General features: G+C 37.8%; 1 protein-coding gene across 2 annotated transcripts in view; it reads right to left on the bottom strand.

The window, feature by feature from the left end:
* Positions 1 to 1,050: 1,050 nt before the first annotated feature.
* The window catches only part of GAK (cyclin G associated kinase), a 68,280-nt gene continuing 52,408 nt past the window's right edge, over positions 1,051 to 16,922 (bottom strand). For both annotated transcript variants that reach the window (XM_083884207.1, XM_083884208.1), the window contains exons 23-28: positions 13,807 to 13,941; positions 13,373 to 13,492; positions 10,620 to 10,832; positions 9,101 to 9,249; positions 7,799 to 7,975; positions 1,051 to 6,544 (exon numbers count right to left, since the gene is read on the bottom strand). In XM_083884207.1, the coding sequence (XP_083740333.1) occupies positions 6,443 to 6,544; positions 7,799 to 7,975; positions 9,101 to 9,249; positions 10,620 to 10,832; positions 13,373 to 13,492; positions 13,807 to 13,941 (896 nt within the window). In that variant the 3' untranslated portion in view covers positions 1,051 to 6,442. The remainder of the gene's footprint in view (positions 6,545 to 7,798; positions 7,976 to 9,100; positions 9,250 to 10,619; positions 10,833 to 13,372; positions 13,493 to 13,806; positions 13,942 to 16,922) is intronic.

Raw genomic sequence — 16,922 nt, 5'->3', positions numbered from 1 at the left:
TATCTGCTGTTCTCCCAATACACGTCAGAGTTGCCAGAAGCCTTGTACAGCAAAGAAATATGCACTTGACTAACATTATCCTCCTTTAATGCAGTGAAGGACCAGAAGTAGGTATCAATACATTTTTCAGCATCTTTGCATGTTAGGAATAAACTGATTAGCAGCAAAAGTGATAGCATGTTCTGTACGTGATACAAAGAGAAAGGTCTTTTACCATCTTGGCACTGAGTAATCTATCATAAATTCTTGTAAATCCATCAGATTATTCCAAGTAGTAAGCAGAAAATGAATAATATTATCCAGTTGCAATGGCCTTTGCCTAAGAGAATCCAGTTTGCCTGCTAGTATTTCTTTTTCTTGCCCCATGCACTTCCACCCATCCTTCTTTGGTCATACTTGTCCATTCTCTTATCTCCTCCTTTTTTCACCCTTCTCCTTGGGGATCCTCAATGGTAATCATCTACTTTTATGCTTTTAACTTTAAAAGAAGCTTTCTCAATGTCACCAAGTGGCTTGTTCCCACCTATGAAAGATCCTGTTTCTCCGCTCTTGGAGTCAAAAGATGCTTTCTGGGCACCTTGTCAGTAGGCTCCCAGCAGCTCACCCTTTGCCATGCCACATTCCCTCAGACTCCTGCCATCTGCAGTTCTTCATTGCTGGATGTGTCCCCCCACCATCCCTACAAGCAGGTCTTATTCCTCTCTCCTGCCCCCGTCATGTCTATGTGCTCCTGCTCTCTTCCCTTCAATTACCACTACACACTTAGGCCAGACTTCCCTTGGGCAATGGAAAAGCACTCACCATATCCTGTGCAAGAACCCCCTCAACCCAACACAGGTTCTTAGAAAACGCAGCTACCAAACCCCAGGGCACATTGCAACAATAGGTTTCCAACAGAAGAGCTATTTAGTTCCTAACAGGTTCAGTCAACCTGAACATAACAATAATAATGAGAACCATTTCTCTAACATTTGGAGATCATTCTGGAAGACACGGCGAAATGCTTTGGGTATGGAGGCCATTTCTCTCTCAGTAAAGAAGGAAATAAAGTTATTTTGTTTGTTTTAATTGATCACTGGTTAAATTGTAATACATTTCAAAGCAAAATATTCTGTTCAAGGACATTTTACCAAACATTAAATCTACTTTTAAACAAGGCTTAATTTGACTATTTTACTTTATATACATACAAGTATAAGTTTCATTTCACTAGTAGCAAAATTAAACAGTACATTGCATTTCCTGAAAGATGGCAAAAACAGGAACTGAGTGTCTGTTCTGTCCTTCCACACACTCCAAATCAGAAAAAAGCACAGGTATTGAAAGCACAATCACAAGTACAGGTAAATACAATAAGGACCTCAGAGCAAGCGAAGACCTTATGAGAGATGACAATCAGTTCTAGAAATCTACATTGCAAATATACAGTACATTCCACTAAAGAGTTTTGGGAGTTCCCACAATGCCTCTTAATCCCCTTTTGGTAATAAAAGCTTCTATGACAATACATATCCTTCATAAAAAGTACTGAATTTGTATTTTTGGAGCATATGTTGGAAGCTTAATGCAGTCTAAACTGTAGCCCACAACAAGTTCACCCAAAGAGAGAGTAAGCAAGCATTGCAAGATTCATCAAGTTCAGAACCAGAGCTCAGCTCCTCGTCATCAGGCTTCTGGGTGCGAGAGCTGCGCTGCACCAGGGACAGGCTCAAAGGGTGGGAAATGATACATTCTTTTACAGCTTTTGCAGGTCAATCACCTGCAAGTTCTTGACAGAAAATGTCAACTGAGTCATACAAGATTAGTTTGAACTTATTTACAAAGCAGCCATTACATTGCAATTGTTAGACAATTAAGGACACAGCTAAGGAACAACAAGGCTTCCATATTTATGCTATCCCTGAAAACACTTCTGTGAGCAGCAGAGTTGCAGTGGCCAGCAAGTATGCAAACACACTGCCACTGCTGGGGAAACTGCAGTCTGGCCTTGGGAAGTGGAATGGTGCTCAGAACCCAGCAGCCTCAAAGGCCTGATGAGATTTCTGTTATGGTCAAACTCTGCTTTGGTTTGTGCAAAATATTAATCTTGTGCACGTAGCTTTCACAACCAAAATGTTGCTGTGCTTGGCAAGACAAAAAGGGAGGAACTGTCCAGAACCAAGAACATGGAGGTAAACAGGGCATTTTTCACGAGCAGTAGCTACCCTCAAGTACAACACCAAAGATTCTGCCACTGTTCCAAGGAAATGTACTTCATCAGCACCTCTGAAGGTTTTCTGTTCTGTACTTGGTGAAGAAGCTATGATGAGCAAAATAGTTCACCCAACTAACAATGATGAGGATGTTTTCCTTCCAGGCTTTATGTCTAACTAACCACTAACACACTTTGCTGCTCCTAAGGAACTCTGACAGCACTAGTAGTGGAAACACCAAACAGGCATGCCTGAGGTTGAAGACACCAACTGATTTCCTCTGGTTAAAATACATCACTTGTTTCTATTAGGTAGACTCCAGCCATGCACTCTCTTAACACCAATTCTTCTTCACAGATATCTTTCGAAAGTTATATTGCTGGACACCCCAGTTCGAACAGCAATGTAACACAAGCAATGTAATTAAAAAATAAGTAGTGGCAACCTGCCCAAACATTTTTTAAACTTGCTTTATAGAAACTTATGGTGGGAAAAAAGAAAAAAAAAAAAAAAAAAAAAAAAAAAGAAAAAAAAAAAAAAAAAAGCTAGAGACTTGATATTTCCACCTGTTATAGTCAGTCAACAGCATTCTAAAAGAGCTTTAAAAAAGCAGAAAAGCAGGCTGCAAACCAGGTTCCCTCTACTAATCTATACCCGTTTTCAGCAAAGGTAGGAGGCAATAGGTCAGTGGAGAGAAAATTAGGAAATAGTACTTCAGATGTACTTCAGAGCCCTGGTGTTTTCCTCAACTCTTCCTTTAATCAATCTTGTGCTGTTTTTCTTCTTTCTTGCAGTAACAATCTCAGCCTACTTACTTTTTGGAAGTGAGCCCTGGTAGGCTGCAAACAATATATGACATTAGTCAGGTGCTGTTATCAGACAGAGGAACAACCAATATTGGCCAGCAGGCACCATGACTTGCTGAAAGAGCCAAGGAGGTGCTTCATAAGAGAACTTCAGGTGCCACATGCAAAGCCTGGTAGGCAGAGTTATCAACCTCCTGGCAACACCCAGTGACCTCAACTTCAAGCTTCATAGCCAGCAGAAGCAGATTCAAAAGTTGAACAAAGTGTGGCTTCAACACTTCAAAACTTAACTATGGCAATGAACAATTAACATTTTAAGCAAAGAGAGAATCCATCCAAGTCTCTGATTAATCATTTTTTCCTGAAGCCTGTTCTAAAAGCTTTTCAGTTTGTAGACACTAAGAATACAGCTATAATGAAATGTGTCTGTAATCATTTGAGTGCACTCCCAGTCCATACAGCAAACAGACAATTAACGACCAAGTACAAACCAAGAGGTTGAAAAGCCCCCATTCCCAGATTTTCTATAATTTTTTATTACTGTTTTAAGAATAATTCGTACACTCCTGGATGCTTTTCTTCCAAATTACCTTCTCCTATAAAAGCAACATTAAGACTCAATACACATTTATATGAAATATATTTTAACTTCCCTCTTCCCAGGTTCTTGTACACTAAGCTTTACACTAAGAAACACCTTTAGTGGTCCTCATACTGCTTTGTGTTGCACAGAAAACAAAACTTCAGTTTATTATGTTCATAATCACTACTTGAACTTTTTTTAATTTCCAAATTACAGTTTGCTTACAGAACCTTAGTGAAATCCCCATTGTTTGCACATTCTTGTATGTAACACAGAGAAATGTCACAGTTACAAAAAAATAAAAAAATCAAAACTAAACCAAAACACCCTACCTGAAACAGTTTCATTGTCAAGATTTACCGGTTTACCAAACCAAGCCTCTCCCAGATTTTTAGCAGCAAAATTCAGTTATGTAGAAAAGAGTAGGACAGAGAAATCAGACAGTTCCCACTGAGAACCAGAGCTGACTAAGCCATAAAATAAGCTGGGCACCTCTGTCAACCCAATTGATGTTTCAGTAATTATCTAATGGCTCTTGGAAGAACCCATAGCCAAACTTCTTGATTTTCTGTAATTTTTGAAAGAGAGAGCTAAGATATTCAGTTCCAGGTAAAATACTTGCACTCATGTTTTCCCTGCTAACTTAAAATCACATCTAAGGTCCTTCTCTGATGTTTCAAGAAAATTTTGCAAGCAAGAGTAGAGAAAGTTAAAAAATATTAATGTCGACATCATCCAGAAAATGCTTCCAAATATACAAAGCAGAAGAAGATATTTTCCTCCCTATTTTCCTGTTTTAATTTTTAAACACATATTTCAAGAAAAGAGCAATTAAAAATGTATGCCTTAAAGTTGCCTGTACATGCTGAATGAACATGAGCTTTTAAAGCACTCCTTCCTTATTCTAAGCAGCCCCCTTAGAAATGCTTTCTCTCTCAACTGTATATATATAACACTACACTCAAATTCGTTATATATCTGTGTTCATCTTTTTAAACCTATTCCAAGATAACATTTGCCCTAGAACTGTAAAGAGGTGTCCCACAAACCTATCCTACCAGTAGAAGCCTTTAATTTCCATGGTTTCAGAACACATACACAAAGAATTAATGAGGTGTCCAAAGGAAAAAATATTAACTCTTACTTTAAATCAGACAGCAAATTACATATAATTATGAAGAAATCTACTGAGATTTAAGACTGCTTCAAAGCAGTAACTGAAACACAACAGCAGCTATGAATAATACATAACCTTCCTGATCCATTAACTGATCTTAGCTTCACCTTAAAAAAATCACAGCAGCTGAATATATATGTAAATATACACAAACAAAACCTTTGATCAGAGGTTAATAAGTAACTGTGTTATATCATAGCTAGAGACTAGACATTGCAAGTGTTCAGTAGTCTCTAACCCACCAGCTCTCACGCTGGTGCAGCAATGGAAAATCTCATCCAACACACCTTTCATTACAATCTTGTGCTTCCTGTCCAGATGTTGTTCAGCTGAACAGTTACCTCTCCTAATAATACAGCTACCCTCTCAGTTAAGCATGCAAAATACATAAAAAGGCGAGTGATCAAAATATCCCCTTGAATGCCCAACTGTCTGGTATCAAGAGACTGTTGCTGAAGATTTAATACCCCAGCACTAATTTTCAATGTTTTCAAACTTGATATGAAAATTGCATTTTGTTATTACACAGAGTATAACAGTCATTGGTCATTTGCATCATCCACCCCAGCACTCGTGAAAAAGTGCCTTCTGAACAGGCATGAGAAAACACGGCAAATTTTGTTACCAAGTTGTATCTCTACTCATCTTGCACTAAGCAGTGCATGGAAATAGGTGAGCAGAAATTCAACAGTCTACAAAGACATACCGTGTTTTCACATGCACATCTCAAAAACACAGAAGTTCAAACATGCAGCAAAATGTCTGTTAAAGCACTTTAAATGCTCACCAGATGATAATGAGTGATTTAATACTCAGGCAAAGCACAGCAAAAGGTTTGTGCTTACACTTCAAGTTTCAGAGTAACATTGTTTCTATGAGAGTATTTGAAGTGCAATGAAAGGAAAGTTCCACTGAATTCAGAAGCAAGAGACACCATTTAAAGAATTAGGAAAATAAGCACAGGTCAGAGTACTGCAATAAATAAATGAAACAGCAGGAACATGCAGACTTCAGTGTCAAAATTTCTTTTTTGATTCATGGTATGAAAAAAAAAAAATCAAGAACAACCCTGTCTGACTTTCCCACATGTGGTGTCTTTTTGGCTAAACAACTGTTACTCTATTGTAAGGAACACAGAACACAGATATTACCAGAAAACATTATTTACAGAATGATTATCAGATCCATTATATAAAATACAGATTAAAATATACAACCTTAGGTTTGAGATAAGCCAAGCAAATTCACTGCTGCTAACTAAAGCACTTCAAAGAAGGCGACAGGCACCAAATATCAAAATTCAATCACAAAACTACTCAAAGTAACAGACAAATTTGGGACGGTACAGGTACAGCAAAGATCAATTAAGTTGGAATGATTTATAACTAATACTAGCCTACCACTAATTACTTAGCTTCATTAAAATTCTTTTTGTCTTATAAAAAACTGAAGAGAAACCTTTACTCCCAGACTGTGATTTCTATAGGTACTCAGCAGCTTTTTCTTAATGCATCTATGTAATGCTCTGTACTCTACATCTTACAAAATATATCCCCACATTTAAGTGCATGACTAGAAAATGTGCTGAAATCATGAAAAAAGCGCTTCATAAATCTAAGGCGCAATAAAGTCATAATGATGCTCAGCTCCAGTTTCTGGAAGCAGTTCTGTGAAATGTGAAGTTTCAGAAAAGGGACTTGGATCCTTGGTTTTCGAACTCTGACCATGCATCATTCAATTCCATGAAGATCATTTTGGCATATTGCTCATAGGGTTGTCCTGTGGCCTGGAAACAGAGAGGATGTACCATAAGCATAAAAATATTAGAAATTTGGTCATTTAGTAAAAATTCCACCCCTTATTTATTATGTTCTTTTCATAAATAGTTTCAGTTACTATTATTTACTAATCAAATTAAGTCGCTTTTGGAATTGCTTCCTGCAGTAGAGTACAAGGATAAAATCTGAGTCCCCTTTGAGTCCCTTCTTTTGAATGGGATTCCCTGGAGAAAAATCTGTTGCTGGTTTTGAATGAGACTATACATGACTGACATAGCACTTCTTGTGTGTTTGCTTCCATACTCAAAGATAGTATGCTCCTGATTCCCTGCCTGTTTCACAGCAGGCCTGACTCTGGGCCAACACGATCCAACCCTTGTGGTTAATAAACATCCAGTCCCAAAAGATGGCTCTTTTCAAAAGAAAAGGGAAGCCCCAGAGCTGCCTCCAGTATCCCTCCCCTTCTCCTGCTGCTTACATTTTGCCACCTGCAGAAGAGAGTGCTTCAACAGATAAGTTGCAGAATAAAAGAACGAAGACAACAAATATGCCGTAAATAGAGCTGATGAATTAAGGGGCTTACAGAGAACACCTGACAAAGCACCACAAAGGTGGAAGAAGCTACATACCCAAGAACACTGACGGACAGGGGGAACTAATAAACAAAAAAATGCCATGTTTGTTAAGGACAAAAGACAACATACAATTTAGATTACTGCCCACTAAACCACCAGTGAGTACAAACCTGAAAATTCAGACCAGATATATCCAATGCAAGAGCTCAGAACAAGAAGGTACCTTGATATGTTGGGATGCATTAAATATTTTTAAAAAGACAGCTGTAAATGAGGTTCAGCAGTTTTTTTCCTACCAGTTCTGCTGTGGCAGCCTCTGAGTCTCCACACTAGTTTTGAAAGACTTGAAGTACCAGGTCACATAAATTAAACAGATTCCACCAATCAGCATTAGATCAGCCATCTGTCAGTCAGAATCCAGCATGACTGACTTCAGTGCTCAGTACAACCCTCACAGGATCTTTCATTTGTTAACACTTCTCTGTTGAATTGTGTGCTGTGTCAGGATGACAAAAATTATCCTGTACTACCTGAATGCAGTAGGACACCACATTCAGAAGACAACGGAAGCACAGTGAAGAACATCTAGGTTATTGATGGAGAAGCAATTTTCCAGTAACCAGTATGGTGTGGTTAAAGCAGTTTGTTTTCCTCCTATAATAAAGAAGATCAGAGGAACACACTCACCTTATCAGGATGAACCACAAGCACTGCTTTCCTGTAGTACTTTTTTACTTGTTCAGGAGTTACTAAATCTGCCATGCTGACTGGTTTCCATTTATTTTCCCCTTCCCAAAGCACTGTATGAAGTGTGGATATTAATGCTCTGATATTTCTCTCCTTTCCTTCAATCCATTCAAGAATCTGGGAAAATCAAAACATATAGAACTGAATGCAGCACTGTAAGCATTCTCAGCCTCTACAGACATAATCTTCACTCGCTGCAAGACTATATCATCGTGACTCAAGTAGCTGTCCTACTGCACTCACTCTCCAAATAAAATTGTCTTAGCCACCTAAAAGTGGTATTTTGCATGTATCACTAGGGAATAGCTCACTATTACTAGTATATTGCAGGAATTCAGTCATTGCAAGAGAAATGACTGAGATAGTTACGTTACAAACCCCTGTAAAATTAATGGCAAGACAAATGACAAGAGTAATTAAAAACATTTGCTACAATTAGATATTACATTAATCTCATCCCTCTCAGGGCACACAGAGAAATTATTACTTAGTTTGTACAAAAGTGTAAATATACTTTAAAACTTCTATGCTACAAGCCTGTTGTACAAAAGATCATGTCTATTAATAATTCATGTTTACTTAAGCAATCTGCAGAGGTGCACAGACTAAAGTGCTCTTTGAGATATCCCCAAAGTCTATTAGAGTAACTTCTCAGACTTTAACAGCAACATTTAAGCCATAATACAGGAATACAGTGTTTTCATTGAACATTTACTATCACCAGTGATAATAGTAACTAAGTATCTGTACTTATTTCCTTTTGTGGTGATTTGTATTAAAAGGTACCCATGCAAGTTATGCACTCCTCATTCAAGAAGGACACTTTGTGAAAACAAATTTCAGCATCCCTTTAAAGTTTACTAACTTTTCTAAAACATGAAAAACTGGAAGTGGATTAATATGTGAAGTTATCAACGACTAATGAGTCAAAAAAATCTGAACAGCAAGGAACACCTCCAAAACCACTTATACAACCTGTCTCCAGAATTGCACATTCTAGTAATTTCTTAGGACAGCAGCAGCAGTTGTTAATTAAGAAATGAAAGTACACAGTCATCCTGAAGACAGCTATCCTCACATGCTTTATTTTTAAAGTGTATTTTTGTATTATCAGTTAAATCCATCTCTTCTAAACCACGACCCTTTAATTTCTGTTAGTCATTGTATCCTTCTGCTCGGTTATCAGCAGTTCTAAGCATAAGATCAGATTTTCACTTAAATTGAAATCACTATTAAACAAACCTTGACTTTCAAGGGGTCCATATCTTTAGTCATCTCTTGTTTTCTCATCTCAGCAATTGTCTTTGGTCCCTTTTTATCAGATTTTGCTGAAAATCCTTGATTAGATAAGAGATCCTCAAAGTCATTTTCTGAAACTTTTGGCTTTTGACCTACAAAAAGAAAAAAAACAAGTGAAAAGTTTTGCAGGAGAATACATTAACAGGGGAAATATACTGCCCTTAGATACACCTGGATGGCATTTATCATGCCATATACCATGATAAATATCCTTCAGTGATGCCAAAAGCCACAGAACTAAGAAGAGCAGAAATAAAAGGGATCATTAACAAACTTTCAGTCGAGCAGAGCAGACAACTTCACATGGTAACCTCAGAGTACCTTGCATGTACTTGTTTTTTAAAAAATGGAGTAGATTTGAGGGAGCCCAAACCTATCCATTTTGGAAATGGCTTAATTTTTCCACTCTTAGTTCCAAATGCTATGCAGCAGTTTTTCAAGTAACCATATACTGAATACTATTGTCAAAAGCATGTAGTCAACATCTAAGCATGTTGAAACTTATCCAGAATAATGAAGGGATAAAATACCAACATGAATATTCATTACAGAACCAACAAATTTCAGAGAACTGTGGAATAACTGAATTCTGAAGAAGCCTCTGGCTGTTGTCTAGTACAATCTCCACTCAAATCGGGGACAACCAGATACATTTGTTAGGTCCTTGTCCAGATGAGATCCATTGGTTTTTAAGGGAGAGGAATTACAACAACCTGTTTCACCATTTCATTACGTCAATTGATTTTTTCCCTTGTTCTTACAGACTTTTCCATGTTGCAACCTATGCCCACTGCCTCTCCACCCTGACACCTGTTTCCAGATACAGACCAACAGAATAATTCCAACTTAAAGAACTACTTGCTGTTGTTCACTTATATGCTGGTTTAAGGGAAGCATAATCCCAATACCAACACACCAGAAAATGTAAATTTTCAAGAAAGTTCATACAGAGGAGGCCAAGCCTGTCCATATAACTCCAGGTTGGAACTCAGTTGGAACACATTAAAGGACTGTATGATTCTGCCTGGTCCTGTCCCCATGTCTCTTTCAAACACAAGAATTTTCAGGAATTCTAACCCCAGTCTTTCTCAAGACAAGCTACTCTTCTTCCACTATGAAAAACTGTATCCCTTTACCTTTGTATCACAAATAGATTAACATGAATCAGCCATCTCTCACCTAATGGATCAAATTTACCTTTCTAAACTCACTGATACAAAACCAGTTACAGCCTTTGAGACTTTATGCCCAAACTCACATATACTTGTGAGTATTGCCTTGTCTGTTCTGTACTGGGATAGCTTTGGAAAAGAGGGATACCAGATCTGCTAAGTGTTTTTCTGTTTTCTACTAGACACAACTTAAATGTAAGCAAAAATATGAAGGTAGAAGAGCTTCAGCAGGTAACAGAACACCCAACTAACTTCACAGGATATAAATAACACACATTCAGAAAACTTACCAAAGCTTGGGGCTCTGACTCCTCTTTCTTCTCGTCCTCCAATAACACTCAAGTTTACCGTGTAGTTGGGCTTAGCTGCTGTGCTAGACTTACTCTGGGAGTGCCACGAAGTACTTGGTGGTTTGGGGGATTTCTGCCACTGACTTCCCAGCTTTTGAGATGGAGCAGTCTTCTGACTAAATCCACTACCCCGGAGGCCAGCAGTGGACGAACCTAACAATCAATATTAAATTAGTTGTTCAGTTCGGTGCTGTCATCTGTTTAAGACAAGTAAGACAGTTCGGTCTTGACATATAACCACATAGCTCCCAGTGATACCATCATTCAAGAGAAAGTGTGGGTTAAATGAAGTTAAGAGTCTCATTAACAGGTAACTTGGAAGGCAGGAGCTAGAGGCTTTACTGAAAGCCTTCTCTTACAACTCAAAGTCTCAACTGTCAATTTTAGCAAAAACATGCACCCTTATCTGAAGGGTCTGGCACATGTCAGGCCAGGAGGTAATTTGGCTGTGATGGTAGTTCTGCCTCCCATTTCACTATATTTCTGCTAATATGCAGGGCATAATTAAAAACTAATTACAAAAAGTGGCAACAGACTGAGAATATTTTCAAGTGAACACTTTCAAAATCTCCAGTGATTCCTTGCACTACTGTTTAAGGAAGATGAGAAGATTATTCTACAGCAGCATTCACAGGGAATATACTGCATGTGAGTAAGAAAAGCACTGCAGCCTGCAGGAGATACTGTGATCATCCCTCTGTGGCATAGGCCAAGCTTGTCTGGGTATACACAGCAATGTAAACTTGATTTGCTCTTTCAAAAATGACTCCTCACACTTCAGCTCTCCTCATGCCTCCCTTTTGTAGTGGATGCTCATACTTCTAACTTACACAAGAGGATGTCTCCCCGGAGCCAAGACACACTACTATATTCTGAAATACCACACCTGATAAAACCCAATATTGCAATACAACAACTAGTAACATCTAGGAATGGACTGCTTTTTTCATGAAATCACTCAACTGCAGTTAACTCAGTTTTCAGTCATTGACAACTTGTGAAATTTACAGGAAAAAAAAATTTACTGGTCAGAGCAAATAACCCTTCATACTGAAAAAATTCTCTCTTTCACCTATTCTTTCAAAGCATTATTGCTTTGAAATTCATTATTGCAGTTTTCAAGGCCAACAAATTCTTCCTATAAGACAATGCTTTCACTGTTCACAGAAACTTTTCAACACCACACTCCTACCTTCTGACAGAAGACTGGTCCTAAAGAGGAGTGTGAAAACACCAACCAGCACAGAACACTACTGCTATCCTACTAGTACCATACTACACCAGTATTAACTACTTTTAGCTACTACTCCTTTTGGGTTTATATAGAATTCATATTTAAGCAGCTTGCACACTCACAAATTTTCTCCTAGAACAACATCTTGTATGTGGAAGCAAAAACCTCCAACAAAAAATACAACAGTGTGGTATTCCAGCTGTATTCCAAAACAGAATTCCAGTTCTTGTGGTGCCTTGAAATTTGATTTCAAGCCTATGAATGTTAACTAGGACAGTGACATCTGGCCACTTCCTAATGCAGTCATTTTTCCTAACTGAAGCTAACTGAGAGAGTAATGAATTGACCTAAGTCCTCCTAAAATTAGTCCTATTTCTTTCATCAGATTCAGTGTGGGCTATAGCTGCATCTTCAAGTCAAAGATAAATTGATAGTGCGATAGTAAAAACAATCTGTAGATTTAACAACTTATATTAACCTGAATTATCAAACTAGAAAATTTTTGAAATTTTTTTATTGCAAAGCAGCCTCATTGGTACTGCTTCAACACCAGAATTTTGCATGCTTATGCCCAAGCAACATCAAGAAGTTAAACATTGCATGCAGGTGTTTCTACAAGAATTCCACTGCTACTCAATTCAATACAAAGTGCTTACTGCCAAGGCAACAGGGTAAAAGCTCCATCAGCTCCAAGCTAAGCGAAAAGCAGGTTTGTGCAATTCAGCAAACACTAGGCTGCTCTGAATCATTCCTTGTACTCTGAGCAGCTGATCACATTTGTTATGGCAGTGCGCGTTCTGAAATGCAAGGACCTCAGCTCTTTTGTGAATGCCACAGGGTTAATTCCTGAATTTCAGACAATAAAACACCCTGGAAAAATAATTAGTCTGCAATGTGCCTTATCTTCCAGAACTCCTTGTCCCTCTACTGCCAGCTGACAGATGTTCATAATGCTTTTGGTACTGGTGCGCAATGTATGGGCTTGATCTGTGCTCATCTTACAAACACGGTAGATGTGAGTAGCAGAGCTATGAGAGTCTACTGAATTCAAAGGAAAGTAGTGAATTAACTGTCACTTTGGAACTAAAAACTTTGACTAGTTTAATCCTGCTTTCATTTTAAATCCTTCGAGAAAAGTATTAATGCTAGCTAAGAAACCTCATGCTCAGTTACTGAATGAGCAATTCCTGATTTCTCTTAACATCTCAACCAGATTCTGAAGCATTCATTATTTTTACTGTTCTTGTATCACAGCTGTAGTTATCTTCTGAAATATTATTCTGGATGTTTCAAAAAATATCTGGGAAATTCAATCTTCTCTTGTTACTCACCAGCTCCCAGCAAGTACCTCAAGCTAGTCATTAACAATTAAAAGAAAACATTTTACAGGCTGTCAGTAGCATTTATTGGTACAAGAAGCAAATCAAACAAATACAGTCTATCAAAAGTAAGATCTTACCTGGAAGACCAGATCCCAGACTGGCAAGGTCAGCAAAAGGATCAAAGTTCTGAGCTTTTGCCTGGTTAAAAGACAAACCTGAGGACACACTGGACTGGCTTCCGGTGGTAAAAGCTTGGCCTGTATAATAAGAAGACACATCACGTACCTAGTCTGTTTGGAAATTGAGAGAAAGAATAAAAGTAGTATCTACACAACACCTCATATATGCTACTTCACAACATCTTTTCTCATGACAAGAATCACCATTACTATAGAGAATTGAAACAATTTAATTCCTGTGTCTTAAATCTGAAAAACTACACAAGTGCCTTACTAAAGGAGCATTTAAGCAGCAAAGCAAAAATGCATGAAGACATGTTCAGCAGTTTCCGGTGATTAAACTGACCCAGCCTGAAGTATTCCTCTAACGGAAAAATTTAATTTCGTCATACCTTCACAAACAGGCTTCAGCTGTGGTGATGCTACATTGCTGGCTGTTGAGGAATCTGCCCAAGAATCCCATCCACTTAAGAGATCTGGGTGGCTTGTAGATGATGATATTTTAGGTGGCTCTGGTGTCAAATTGCCTACAGAATAAAAAAGAAATGCTTTCATGTTTAAGAAAACCATCGTAATAATATACATATTTGCCAATATCAACAGAATGTGTACCACATTGTCAGCTACATAGCTTGCTTGAATTTCTCAGTAACAGTTGTGCAGACTTAAACAAGATTCAGAAGGGTTGTATCACTGGAATTCCTTTATTTCTATTTTAAAACATCCCATGCATTTCATAGATAAGAAAATTTCATGCACAGGCAATTAATTTAACAAATTTAACAGCTTAGGTCTCCTGACCAAAGGGACTAGCTCAGGTACAGGGCATGCTGCTGTTCCTGACCACACAGCCGGTAAGCAGAAAGCAGCAGTGTTCCATGAATGGTGCTCTTTATCACTCAGCAGTCTCGGTGCTACGCATGTGAAGCCAGGTCACTTTAAACTGCAGGTTTGCTTTACCCAGGCCTTTCGTGACAAAGGGGCCTCTTGGCCAACTAATATTCTTTGAGGTGTAACACACAAATGAATTCACGCAATTGAAAAGCAGGATACAGGAAGAGTGATTTTTTCTGGGAAAAGGTTAAGAATCTCTAGCTCCATGGATAAAAATTACTTTTCTATACACCATGACATCTAAATGAAAAAGTCATATTTAAAAGCATGCAAGGGTGCTGCCACTAACTCATGAAAAATGTCGTATCCCATCTAAAGGTGTAACTGCCATCCCTAATACTTCCAAATGACTCTCCACTTAATCACTCACATGAACTATGAGGTGAGCCATCCTCAGAGTAAGATTTGCTATGCATGGAACACTCAAAACTAATGCCAGGTCTGAGCATTCTCCTTGAGCACAGCTTGTGGAGACTCACAGTGAAGCAGGACAGCTATTGCACATAACCTCTACTTTAATGCTATAACAACTGTCAGTGTTACAGGGAGAGGGGATATTTCAGTACAGTCAATATATTTAGTAGTGCTCTAAGACATTTCATAGACATAGGGTTTAGAAAGTTAACCCAGTCACCCTCACAAAAGCAGTAACATTTTGAGGCTTTGAAATTCTCTACCACTATATCACAGCCTTTCACTTGCCTCAGCTTCTCATTCTAAATATTAATATCAATTCCTCTTAATTAAAGAAGTAATTAAAAGCAAATTAAATACCCTTATAGTACCCCAATCTACTAATACCATTTATAATTAGATCTTATGGCTGCAAAGCAAGCACATCAAATACTGTCCAACAAATATCTGCTGAAAGCTGTATTTCAGCAGTACTCTCTGCTGCATGTGAGGGAAAACATCAGAATAAAATGCAAGAAAAGCAGCCACCATTACCAGCCTTTTCTCCAGACCCAAGCTTCATCTCCCTGCCTCTGAAACCATGGGAGAAACAGCAGATATTTGACTCAATACTCAGGACCCCAGCTATCCGCTCAACAGTAGTGTCACTGGCTATAAACCAGCACTTATTTGTCAGCTTAGAACTTTGCTGTACCTTATTCCACTCCCAAAAGTTAAGCAGGCCTTGAATGAATACTAACATTGATTTTTAGGCTAGAAATAATTTTGTTCTACAATCTCTGCTATTAAAAGTCTTTTTACAGGAGCATAAGAAAATTAACAATTACTTATCATATGAAATTAACTATTATGAAAACAAGTTGAGAGAAATAAGAATAAATTAAATTACAGGTGAATGCATTTGAAGGATTGAAAACATACTATGGGAATGAGCTGTTTTATAACAGTTGGCTTAAGAGCAGTCAAGTTCATTGCCTCCCCCACCCTGAACTAAGCAGGAAGTAGCCTACTGCTACATGTAGCAGTAAATTCACTATTAATAGTAACAGCTCATATACAACCACTACACTTACCAGAAAAATCTGAAACAATGCAATGTACAATATACTGAACAGATATCTCATTCCTCCTGAAACTGTTTTTTATTATGCTATCTTCTTTTTAGTTCTACAATGTGGGCAGTATGTCAGATTTTAACATCAAGAAAAAGTGTTATCAATGTGATACTTCGACTTCTGCATATTCTGAAGAGGTATGATGAGACCATATTGAATATCTTTTCTTATAACTGGCACATTGGAGTTCATATAGACACATTAAGATAAAGGAGCGGAGTATCTAAAGAAATGGTAAAAGATAGCTTGATATTCCAAAAATGAAAGCAATTAAGATCATGAACATGCAGATCCAAACCTGGTTGTCTCAAGCTTTTTAATACGAATATTGATAATCCTTAGCCATATAGCAATGGACCACTGGAGGTCAAGGCAGAGACTGTGTTCTTTACTATAACACTACTCAAACCAAGCTAAGATGCAAAAATAAGTTGGTGGTAATCAGATCATCCTTTCCAGCTTCCCAAAATAAGAGACCTGCATTTTACTACACACAACTTCACATATGGTTTTCTTTATTTAACTTGTCATGTCTACAGGAAATCCTTTAATCACAGACTACAGGATTTTCTGTGAACCAAGAGGCTGGTTTAGTATGATGCAAGGTTTTTTTAACCTTGTCTAAAGCCTGTCTGAGAACTCAAGTTCACAGAAATTAACTTCTGCTCAGGAGAAAACTATACTGATCACTCAGGTTTCTTTTAATCACTTTCCAAATCTCCTGCTGTCTTTGAAGGAAATATATTCTTGACTCAATCTGCCTTAAAGCTCATCTGCTACTTTAAAAACCCAGAAGAAAATTAAGTTACCTTGTTAATACAATTGTTTAGCAGCAACAGTACATTTTCCTATCACAAGACAGAATGCCTTAAGAGACCAGATATTGTGTAAGAACTATCTTTCCTTTTAAAACTCCTGTGATTTTACATTTTAGGCCACCATCTGAGAAACAGAAGGTTAAAATTATCTGTATTGAACTTGTGTTCACTGAAACATCTTTTCTCCTGGTATCTACAGCAGGTATTTACAGCAATCATTTACTAACAAACAAAGCTTATCCAACAATAAAATTTGATTTTAGACAC

Source organism: Zosterops lateralis (genome assembly GCF_965231275.1).
Source record: "Zosterops lateralis genome assembly, chromosome: Z".
NCBI lineage: Eukaryota > Metazoa > Chordata > Aves > Passeriformes > Zosteropidae > Zosterops > Zosterops lateralis.
The sequence above is the reverse complement of the archived record's forward strand: the minus strand, read 5'-3'. Positions and strand labels throughout refer to the sequence as shown.